General features: G+C 40.0%; 1 protein-coding gene across 1 annotated transcript in view; it reads left to right on the forward strand.

Annotated features, from left to right (window-relative positions):
- Positions 1-6087: 6087 nt before the first annotated feature.
- Positions 6088-12487, forward strand: part of CARD11 (caspase recruitment domain family, member 11) — a 44217-nt gene continuing 37817 nt past the window's right edge. Inside the window, exon 1 of the mRNA XM_009877611.1 lies at positions 6088-6358. Within this exon, the coding sequence (XP_009875913.1) occupies positions 6346-6358 (13 nt within the window). The 5' untranslated portion in view covers positions 6088-6345. The remainder of the gene's footprint in view (positions 6359-12487) is intronic.

The raw sequence follows: 12487 nt of genomic DNA on the forward strand, positions 1-12487 counted from the left end.
GCTGATAACCTGCCTGTGAAACCTCTGCTTTCAAAAATAATCAGTGCTGTTTTGGCAGAATATCCGCGCATGTCATGTTGGCTGAATCTTGTTCTGTTTTAAAGTAACAATAAGGAGAAATAAGGCATAACAACATAGTAATATCTCAATCTGACCTCTGGTCTCTGTTAACTTTTCCAGCAAATTGCTGCCGTAATCCAAGTTCCTTTTGACAAATTCCACTTTCATAGCCTTGTCCACGTCTGCTCTGCAATGAGCCAACTCCTGTTCCTGCAGTGGTTGCTTTGCAGGAGAGGTGTGTTTCCTTCAGGATGGGTTCAACTTCCAACTTCAGTTTCTGTTCTCTGGCACGGATGGATGAGTGGTTTGACTCAATGTAGTAATTCTTGTTTTTGTAGCATTTACTTGTGATATGTTTGCATGATGTTTCATGTTCTCTGGTTTTGACACATCTCATTTATATAAGAGTTTCAAGTTCAAAGAGATCCTGGTTCTCTTTAGAGATGAGGAAAGTGAAGCACACTTGGGTAGTGTGAGTCACAGTGGATGTTGGTATAGGGCCTGGAATGAAAGTTAAAAAGTCTTAACTTGCAGGTCTGTGCTGCATTCACTGGATATTTAAGCAATGGAAAATGTCCACTTAGCATTCAAACTACATGGATTAATATATAACTCTTGGGTTAGATATTGCATCATTTATATTATTAATTAACCCTAATAGTATTTTTTCTGTGAGGTATGTTGTCTCTCTGGGCATAGCACTTCGCACAAGTTTTCATCCTTCTGACCTTTTAAAGATGTACTGAAAAAAAGGGAATAAATGTTGAAGAATGCAAGCCATTACAACTATGCAGTTGGTTTCAATTTGTCTCTATTAAAATATGCATACATTTTTAATTAGAATAAATGTTGACCTATAAGGAAGACAAGAAACCTTGCAAATTAAAACAAACAAGCAAGAATAAGTAGCTTTCCTCTTCTTGCGTCTGCTAAATTTTAGGTTTGATTAAAGGATTACATTAAATTCTTGACAGCCTAATAATCAAAATACATATTGACGATGCTGCTATTGCGTAAGTGAGGAAACATGATCTTATGTTTTAAGCAAAAGATGAGGCATCGAACTGATATTTAGAGACATTTTTAACAAAAGTTGTTGAAGTAAAATTATTTTTTCCTATGTTTTCTAGTCATGCTGATCTGAACTCTGTTGCAGTTTTTTGCAATAGTAGTGATTAGATGCCCTCCTGTCACCCTTTATTTTAACAAAAAATGTTTTGTTTGCCTTGATTTTTTTAACATTTGCCAGTTGTTTTTTTAAATAGTCCTTAAGATTATTTTTTTTAAAAAATGAAGTATGAAAAAAAATATTTTTAGCATTGTTAAGGGGAAATAAATATTCTTTCTTATCTTCCCAATACTTCATCTCATCATCTGTTGAGTATGGGTATGAATACCTAACTCATTGGTTGCTGTGTAAGTAAATAATTTGGGAAATTTAAATATCCTTGGATTTTAAGCCCTATGGACATATAATTAAGAGCATACGGACCTGTGCTATGGTTCATACTCAGTTTTAATGGATAATATGTGTGTAATGAAAAGAGAATGCTTGGAGTAATCATTAATTAACTCTTCTGGATAGAGCGTCACAATGTCTGGAGCTTCCTTCCCCTTGGCCCCAAGAGAGACGTCAGAACAGAGCTGGGTTCTTTGCTGCACTGGAGGGCGAGTTTGTGCATCCAGCTCCTGGAGTAGATTTGAAGCTCATGTTTCCGTAAAAAGGAGGGTGAATGTGCTAACAGCTGACACAGGCAGATAAATCCCATAATACTGTCAAACTCAACAGAGACTGTACATTGTGTGCAGAAATACGTAAGCCCCAACACTGTCAAATGAAAGGGAGAATTTTATACTATCTATTCCCCACTGATATATGTGTGGCTGTCAGCTTTTTTCATAGTTCAGGCAATTGAAACACTTTTTAAATGTGTATCATAAACCTATAGATGAGAACATTTCCCTACTGAATTTAAACCATTACCCCCAAAGGTGTTAAGAAACCCTGCTGTGTGTCACTTTGTAAGATCAAGGGGCATTTTTGATGTTAATGCCTAGAAAAGGCAGATGAACACTAACAGCCGATTATCCACAGGCTGGTGAATTGAACAGGGAAATACTTCTGTTCTGGAAGTCAGGCCTCCAGAGAAAAATGATAAATTGTGAGCATCTATAAGTAAGAGTGATAGTCTCTGAGGATAGTTGAGCAAGGCTGATAATATAAAATATGTAAAACATGGAAAATATTTAATACTTCTGTTTCTTTGCTCTAAAGTCAGAAGGATTGTGTTAACAGTATATATGGTACTACTGTGCTCAGGCATGCAGGAGAAATGCAATATACTAATTTTCAAATCACTAGTTTGTGAAATGCTTTTCTGGTATCCAGGGATTTTGAGGACTGCTGCATTGATAAGGAGTAAAGGGCAGTCTCCTCATGGGCTGGGGTGGCTCTCTTGGGAGAAGAAGAGAAGAAAAGGAAGAGCAGATCAGGAGCTGGACAATTCAGTGTTTTTTGCTTCCAAGTGCTGATTTTTTTTTGCCCCAGCACTTCAGTCTGCAACTGTTTAAAACTATCTAGAAGCTTCATTTAGTTAGGACCTGCCCTCATGGGTGCTTCTCTTCCAACTCTGTAAAAAGGCATTCTATAGTAAGTGTACGAGGAGAACCTTCCACTGGATAAATAAAATTTTACATAATTCCTGTGAGACAGACAGAAGGACCTTTCCCTATAGACCCCAAGAACAATGTTATGGTATGAAAGTTACTCTGAGCAAAATACTTCGGAGGCCAGCAAGAATGTGGAGGAATATCTAAGATGCCAAGTCTTCTCCATTGTTTGATGACCCTAATAGAATAACTTTTTTGCTGGCTTTTTTATGCAGGGATCCCATAGTAAAAATCTGAAGGAACAGCACCATCAAAGGGCTTAAGATACGCTTGTTATTCAGGTTTTACCATCAGGGCTCAGATCACTCAGAATTTGAGCGCCTCAAAAGAACTACATTCTCCTTTTCTGAAGCCTCTTTGAAAGAGAGGAGACAGCAAACACATCAGGTGTGCCCTGCCAGGTCACTTACATTTGAGGGGAGTTCCTTTGCCAGCAGAGGTACAATTTATTGTTTTCTCTACCAAGGAAAGTCTCAGAACACTGAGAAGCCATAACCAAAATTTCTTGCTTTTCTGAGTGGATTTTCTTAAGTTTTCTGGTTGCCTAACAGAACATAATTATTGTCTACGCTTACACTGTGTGAAGCATATCAGTCTACCAGCCTCAAGGAACTGTAACCTCAACCATAGCATTTTTATAACTTGAGACTTTCATAGCTTAAGAGAGTTTTTTAAAACTGAAAACTAGGATTAAGATTGTAAATTCTTGTAAAAGAAAGTTGATAGTTACTTGTGGCTTTGTGATTGATTACTGTATCCCACTCAACTACTCTCAGTTTGCCAGTAAAGTGTTTACGATTAGGAGAATTTTAGGTCCTTTGAGTTTCAGTGATGGTTCCCTTAAAGCTGCTTGGACTTTACTGGATAACTGCTTCATCTCTAGGGCATCACTTTAAGCACAGGAAAATGTGGGATCTTCAAAACAGTAACTGTACTTTCTGAAAGCTCTTTGTAATCTACAACGTTAAGCAAAAAAAAAAAAGCAGAAACAGGAACAAACAGTATCTAACACCTTGCTTGGCTCTGGAGGGCGGTTCTATAGTCTGCTGTCTGATTCCCTATTTACTGAAGAAATCAAGGACAGAAGGAGAAAGCTGTAATGAGTCTTGATGAGTTTTGACTGAAATTTCTAGCATGTTTTTCCTTTCAGGTTAGGAACTGTGTGTGTAAAGAGACGTGGTTTGTAAATCGAAGTGAAGCCACAAAGTTAATTTCTCTGGTTGTGCTTAAAATGGTTCCTCTGTTTCATGCACGAATCAGCTTCCTCTGTGAAAGCAACAGAAAGCCTGGCTCAGAAATAGCTTATATTGTCTTTGATGGAGTGATTGTAAGCCATGATTCTTACAGCTGTGTTACACAGTTTTTCTCCAAATTATCACTGGCTCTTCCCCAGTCAGAAACTGCAGAACCTCACCCATGCAGTTGTCACATGGATAGATTTTTGGCTGCTCAAAGCAGGAAGCTCTCCTGAGCTGTTCATATGCAGCTCGCAAGTTTCTTCGAAGGTGAATTTTGGTAAAGTTGCACAAGAATATTAGTAGCACATAACAGTACTGTCCTTGCTGGAAAATAATCGGGAGGGGCGTAGGATGTTCTGCTGTTGCTCTATGGGAGACAGAAGTTCCTGTCTTTGTTAGTATTTGGGCTCTTGATTTAGAGAACTGAAATTCCTTCCAGAATCCCTTTCAATATTGTCCCTAGGCCTTCACCAGCCCAGGTACAGGTACAAACACATGAAATTAGAGGAACAATAAGGGAGAATTAGAGCAGAGCTGGCCCACGCATTTTGCTGCCTGGAAGGTATTCTCCTCACTCATGATTTTCAGTTTGGTAAGAACATGTTTGAGTGTTATTGTAATGACACTTTGAGCCATGTGTTTTCTCCCTTACATCTCTTCTTTTCACTTTATCATCTCACTTCCTCCATTCTGTTGCCTTTGACGCTGCCATATCCTTTGATAGTTTTTCCACTGTACTTTATACTTTCCATTCGTTGTGTTTTCCTTTATTCTCTAACACCTATTTTTTCCTTTCTCATTGTCTCACTCCATTATCACACTTTTTCCCTTCCCACATTCCTCAATTATCTATCATAGGTCACTTATGCTTATTGTTCCTAGTGTTTCTGCTTTTATTTCTGTTAGTTTCTCTCATGAGATAAAAGCGTACTCATGCACGGATATACGTAGTTGCTTTTTTCTATCCAGTTGCGCTGGCAAGCATGCATCCCTATTACACACATGTAACTCTTCCTTCAAAGGGTTTTTCCTCTGATTCTCACGTATTCAGGACCTATTGCTGACTCCAGTAAAGCTCCACTTGTGTGCATCTTCCCGGTGTGAAGGATAAAGCCCAGGCAGTGACTGGCAGTACAGCAGTGCCTTGCTTTCCCCTAGAGATCGAACATACAGCAGTGGAGCAAGAACCAGCACACATGGAAGTGACTCAAGCCAAGGACCCCTCAGCAGCAGCACTGAAGGATGCTTCCAGCAGTGGTGGCGACTCCTGAACCTGCAGGACTGGGAGAACTGTGAGGGAAAGGTTTGACTGTGCTCTCACTGGCTTGCCTGTGGAGGGAGGCTCTTGGTTGCAGCCCAGCAGGTAGATGTCCTCAGTGAGACCCACCAATGGCTGGATTTGCATCTATGGCCTTAAGCCTGAGTCCAGCATTAAAGCAATGTAGATACTGTAATTTCTTTACGTCAGCAGAGACTCCTTTTGGAAATACATAGCCTAAAGTATCGTTCAGCTGTAAAATAGTCTGCTGCTTTCCTAAAGAAAACCTTATTGACTACCCTTTTAGTAAAAGCAACTATTAATAAAATAAATGCTTCTTGAAAAGCCTTTGAAACTTTGGGAAAACTCAGAATTTCTTCTACTTGGAACTTTTGTTCTTGAACTTCTGTTTTGCTCTATCCTTTCTCTTTTCCTTCCTACTTGGTTTCTAGCCAGCGTGTGCACTGAGGAGCAAGGGCTGCTGCTTTGTGGTCAGAGAGCTGCAGCACTGGTGAGGCTGGCATTCAGCATGTCCCCTTTTGCCTGAGGGTAACATGCACTAAAAATCTGAAGAACTGGAAGTGAGGCAGTGGAGGCAGCCTACCTTTTCTATCTGAGCCAGTCGTTTGTGCTGCTGCTGACTCTGCCCACTGTTATTCCTGGGGAAGGGGCAAAAATGCCTCTTTCTGTGCATACAGTGGTACTCCAGGGCTCTGCTGTCACCTGCGCGCAGAGTCATTTGCAAACAGGCGGTATCGCTGGGGAGCAGAAATGTGGTTTTTTTAAACCCGAAGCAGATTTATAGTCTGGTTTCCTGTCAGATCTTTGCATTTTCCTTCTCCGCCCCTCCCAGTCTCTGACACACTTTTTCTTACTTTCTGTGTCGCTCTTTGCTCATTCTGACACAAGTGCACTTGCTTCCTTCATTCCTGATTCTCCCTGAACTTTTGGCACTTTAGGGGCCAGGGTGTGTTTCGCTCCTTGTGTTTTCTTTACTTTTCAACAGCTGCAGAGCCCAAATAACCTCTCCAAGACTCCTGAAGAGACACTGACAATTGCATGGAGGCGACGTAGAGAGTTTCAGCCTGCAGCAGCTGCAGCGAGACAGCCTGGTCACTCATGAGCACCCAAGGTAAGGAAAGCAACTGTCAGGTCAGCTCCACGTCACTGCTGGCTAGTACAGTACTTGACTCTAATCACTACAAGTTCCACTTTCACCTTTATTGTGTTCTTTTTCAAGGGTAGGTTTCTTTGAAAACGATTGCGTTCACGCCTTCTTTGCCCTCAACAGGTCGTGCTGTACGTTGCGTGCACGGTTTCTTGGAGCTCAGGGTTCAGCGAGGTAAACAGGTGGTGGCTGGAGGTGCAAACGTGTTCCTAAAGAAAGGGTGCACTGAGAAGGAGAGTTGAAATGGAGGTCTAGAGAGGGAAGATGGAAAGACCGATCATCAGCACTGGTCTCCAGGGAATTTCTAGTTCTACACATAGCGTGTTATGCCCTAGCTTTTTCTTTAAGTCTCTTCACAGGGGATATATGCTTTCTGTTAACTAATAAAATCTTTCTTCTTTTTTTTCCCCCATTTTAAATTTGTTCTTCTCATTTCTTTCCTTATTTTCTCAGCCCTAATATATCTCTTACTATCTTTTTAACCATCTTTTTATGCCTATTTTTTATCAAGCATATTTTGGGTGACAAACATCCCCCTCGTTCATTCCTTTCCTTTCCCTCTGCCTTCTCTTTCTTGCCTGTGCAATAGACTGTACGTCCTCCCCCATGTTCTTAATCTTTGTCTCCTTCCCCTCTGTTAGTTCCCTCTCTGTCTTGTGTTCCCCTTTCCCTTTTCCTCCTTTAGCTTCTCACACGCACTCCTACTTCCTGCTCCATCCGTTTTCTCATGCACATGACATGCATTGCTCTCCTGCAAAGTTAGTTTTGCACACACAGCCTCTCCACTGGGTTGCACTTGCACACACTCACATGCTGCTTTCCTGTCTGTTGCTTTCAGGTACATGTGCAGGATTTGCATACTCACAGGCTTGGGGATGCATCCCAACATACAAGACTTATATACTTGCACAGCTTCCTTCCAATTCTCAGACTCATGTTCAGTCATTCACAACAAATAACTGCAGTCATCCTGTCTCTTTGTTTCTTTCTGTCTCATACAGAATTTTCTAACACCTATAGCACACTATAGCTTCCTCTCCACTCACAGATACAGCCTGCCTTGACTTTCTGTCATCCCACTCCTTCCTAAGTCCTTAACACAACTCTCCATCGGGTTTCTCTATCTGTTTGTATCTCAATGTTGCATTCATATTGGAAAGAGCTACTGATGCAGATAGTCGTGCTCAGTGCTGTCGTAGCATCCACACTGAGTACCTGTAGAGGAGCGGGAGGAAGTATTGCAACCTCTCCCTCCTCTTTCCTTTGCAGAATATGCAAACTGCAGCAGAGTAAGCGCTAAGTGGTGAGTCTGAAAGTAGATGATGGGAGAGCACAATCCAAAATGTCTTTGGAAAACTGTAAAAGTAATTCTAGCTGATAATAAACCTTTTAGCAAAAATTAGTCTAAACTTCCTGCCCCACAGCAGAAATTCGGGTCTGACACTGGTGTAGTTTTTGTGCTGTTGATTCCTACAGGATTTCAGATCTCAGAGGTAGAAGTTCTCAGCTTCAGTGATGTGGTGGGAGTAACCTTGCTCCTAGGATCTAGAAACAACTAATTTCTTTTATACCAGGTATTTTAGTGTATCACCAAGATTAGGCATGGCTAAAAAACGCATGCAAGGACAATATCTGCTGTTATTCCTTGTTTAAGTTTGTAAGCTTTGAACCAAGTGTGACAAATAAGTACATTTCTTTGATGAAGCCTTTTAGCCTCACCTTCTTAAGGAGGACTATTGAGACTGGAGATTTATTTCTAGGGATGTTGTGATGTGGGCTTTGGGGGACTGAATAAGGCTCACTTATTAAACTCACCTGAATTAATAAGAGAATTATTGTGTGGGAGAATTCTCCTAGTGATCTGTCCTGCTCTTAAATTGTCCATCTCCTTATGAGTGAAAGGAGCTTAAATTTTATGTTTGCAATTATAATATATCCTTTCTGATTCAGAGCTAGCAAACTGTGGCCTTTGAGCTGTGAGCATTCTCTTCTGAATACAGAAGCAGGTACATTAAAATATCTTTGTCTCTTGGATCTTTGAAAAGTCCACAAGCCTAGAATAATAAAGTAAGAGATGTTCATTTTATACATACAGGTCTAATATGTCTCTTTCTTACTCTATGTACAACTCATCTTATGATGAGAGAAGTACTTGTGTTCCTTTTAGTCGTTCTGTGAAACTTGCATGATTATATGCTCTATGTGTACTCCCACTACTGGGTTTTTTTGTTTTGTAAGGCCTTGATGTCTCCCAGAAATAAATTAGCTGAGACAACATCTTTTCTTTCTCTCCCTCTACCTCTCCCTCTTTTTTCTTTTCCATCATAATAGTTTGCTGTATGTCAAGTTAAAAATGGGTGTTGTTAAATTTGCATTGCAACAATTACAAGAGGACCTGGAACCAGAATATTTTGTGCGTATCTAGTTTCTTGACCCATGTGTCTGGCAGAGGAGAAATTTCAGCTGGGAAGAGCCTGGGAACTTTCCATGCTACCCAGCAAATTGCTTTATTGAGGCCAATTCCAGAACAGAAATTCAGAACCACGCACTTGACTCCATGTTCTTATGCAAATAGTTACTTCCAGTTAGATTACACCCTGAATTAAGAGAAAAATAAACTCAACGTGGGTGGGAAGAGAACCATCTGACTGCATGTATCTGTTAAAATTAAAGGTAATACGAAATTTCTCTAGAACTATGCATCCCAAATAACTGGAATATGCTGAAGAAATCTGAATGCGATGCACTATATGATGTTTGCTGATTGCTTGGTGGATCTTTTTATGGGGAATGATTGCTCACAGTGGATGAAATTTATAGAGATTCTTATTTCTCCCTATATTATGCCTGTATTACTGAGAGAGAATAAGCTACCTACTTTTTAACAGATGTCTCAACTCTCTCTTTGATATTGAAATGGGTGTTTCATGACATCTGTTTCACTTAGATGTAGTCCTTAAGGTTGTGTAACTGATGGTGGAATTTGACCTATGGCAGCTCTTTCTAAGTAGCCTCCATAGTCATCTAAACTTGAAAGAACAAGGAATATGGGACCAGGTCTTGTGACTTTCAAACTGGAGGGTACAAACAAGTTTAGTTGAGTTTTGCTAGTGATATCAACAAGAAATTATTTTTGTCTTGGCTGTCCAGTTACTGCTGTCTGTAGGATTTGCATTCTTAGAACACTGTCCACTTTGCTGAGAATACAGTATCTGCAGTGAATCTGCAGTTCCTTTTCCAGAACAAATTATGGGGTTTTCTCAGGTGTACCTATGATAAGATTCTCCATCTCCTCCCTTCCTCCCAACTCTCTCTTAAGTGCTGCCTTCACCCTCTAATCTGGGTCAGTAATTTAATGGCAATGAACATTTTCAGGAAGGTAACCTTTCTGCTTGCGATTTGTTCAAGGACTCTGGAATTATAATGGTTGCTGTCAAATCTATATAATTGGTCTCTGTGGCACACATCCAACTAGTGATAAAAGCTTCTTTCTCTCTACTTCTTTAGTCAGTATCCTCTCTCTGTATTACCCTCTCACTTTTGCTTCTCTCAGTCAAAAGCAGAATACCATGCCAGTCTGCTTAAAGTGGGATTTGACAAAAGAGCAGACATGCCGTATAGCCCATCCTGGTGTGTCCCAGCCGTGGGCAGTGGAGGTTTTCACATTGACTTTAGTTAAACGTAAATGTCTTTTCTGAACTTGAACACCTCTCTTCTTTCATGATCTTTTGCCAAATATTTGGGCTCTGGAAATGGTAACAGTTTGTGAGTACTATGAATTCACGTGCTTAATCATCTGCATTTGGTGCATTTAACATTTTACCAGCAGGTAATGCTTTTGCACTTACTTCTACAAAAGGCAGACACACAGGGTTGTGGGGGTTTTTTAAGCTGTGAGTGCGTTACTGACAGCACCAGAAGTTGGCAACGCGTTGTGCATTGTCTGCTGTCACTGCTGAATGGGCAGTGAAGAGAATATTTTTGTTACATCAGTCCTGCAAAGCCTGTTTTATCTTCAGTGCTGGATGGGGCATTACTTTCTAATGCTGTCTACTTCAGTGAATCTGTTTAGCAACTCAAGAGGAAAGAGAAATTTGTCAAATCTCACTGGAAATCTATCAGAAATGTCAAACAAAATGCTCTAGCATTCTGATTTTGTCAAAAGGATAAATGTATATACAGCTGTGTATGTGATGTTATTTGTAGTAATTGTTGCCTCGGCGAATTTGTCTGTGTAAGGTAACGTTGTGTAGTAGTAACAGACATGTTTGTTCTGCTCCCTGGGGCCAGTTTGGCCTTACACAAAGATACTTGTTATTTGCCCAAGTCTGGTAGTCAGCCCGGTTTTTTGTAGTTCAGGGGAGGAAAACAGCTTCAGTGTAACCAAGGAAAGGATTCCCACTGGCCTCCTGAGCAGTGGTGTTTGCTGGCAAATTTTCCTCAGTTTGTAACTGAGGCACTGAAGAGTAAATTTAACCTAGGGTTTCTGTTTAAAGTGCGATAAGGATTTTTTGCTATTTGAATGCAGAAATAGCTGTATGCTAGCAGCACATATATGGTTATCATTAGTAGTTAATGGATTGTTTCCACTTCATTTTTTACAGCTCTATATGTGTATAAACATTTCTAATCTAGCTGTGCCCATACTTGTAATCAGTATGAGTATGCTTAATAGGTTGTTACACACGTTTAATATATTTGAGCACAAAAGTAAGTTCCTCCAGGGTTTGAAACACCAATAAAGAAACCTTTCAAATGTTTCCTTCTGTGAATTCTGAGTCCTGAGCAAACTGGGAAAACAGCTGAAGGTTGCTTCAACTCTTTTTCTAAAATACACTTAGTTTCCAAACTACAGTGCAGCTGGCGATTGAATCTTTTCTCCTTGATTATGAACTGAAAGTTTATCACGTTCATAAGATCATTTGAAGGCTTTTGGCTTTTAATATCTCAGTTAAAATGCCAATGACATTTACCATTCACTGACCAAACTGGTTTGTTGCATGAAGTCTGTGCTTACAAGAACATTTCCTCCCTGGTTGCAGTTTTGCTTGGATCCTCTCCAAAGTCTACTGATGCGTCCCAGCCTTTTACAAGAAGGAGACACGGTGTCTAACCAGCAGCTGCTGCCTGCATCTCTATTTCTTGGCTTTTTCTGAATCATAGAGTCATAGAATCATTTAGGTTGGAAAAGACCCTTAAGATCATTGAGCCCAGCCTTTAACCTAACACTGCCAAGTCCAACACTAAACCATGTCTCTGAGTGCCATGGCAATGTAGTTGCCATTCTGTATGTTTTCTGTAGTTTATAGTGATGTAGTGAGATCATCAAAATTATTTCACTAATGACTTGCACTGTCATATAAATATAAAAATCCATAACCTTTTTCTATCTTCTTTACTGTTGCTGAGCTGATTTTCTCCTGGTAAAAAAAAAAAAACACAACAAAAACACAAGCTTGAGATAAGTCTCTTTTTTGCTACTACAATTCTGTCACAGTTTCTGCCAAAACAAGTCAGAATAAGTCTCAGTATTTAATTGTTTAAGAAGATTTTGGGTGGTTTTCATCCTTTCAGTAATATATACCTATATTTCCAGTTACATATTTTTCAGGGAGACCCAAGACTAACACGTTTCATTGTAGAAGGTTTAATTTCCTTCTGCCTTCTATTCTCTCATTTTTGCAATTTATGCCACGAAAGATATCAATGTGGTACGAAACAAAAAATATAAAAACTTTTGTGTTAGGAGAGAAGTGGTTTTCTTCTGCTTTAGTTGTTACAAAAAAGTGAAGGGGTATTACATTTCCTGTAAGGCTGGAAACACTGAATCAGTTTTTTTTTAACCTGCAAATTTGTGGCCTGAAGGAAAAGTGATACTTTGATGTTTTCATATGGAGCATTGCACTACAGAATGGTGTTTTTGTGACTTGCCCATATCTATAGTGAGAGCAGTATCTGGGCAGTTGTGCTGGATTAAATGCTATTGACAGCAACACCTTCACTGGATCACTGAACAACGAGGCTTGCATGCCTGAGAGAGCAGTGTCTCGCTTGAGAGTTACTTCAGAAGTCATGTGAGAATACAGTGTAGGG

Source organism: Apaloderma vittatum, unplaced genomic scaffold (assembly GCF_000703405.1).
Source record: "Apaloderma vittatum isolate BGI_N311 unplaced genomic scaffold, ASM70340v1 scaffold9071, whole genome shotgun sequence".
NCBI lineage: Eukaryota > Metazoa > Chordata > Aves > Trogoniformes > Trogonidae > Apaloderma > Apaloderma vittatum.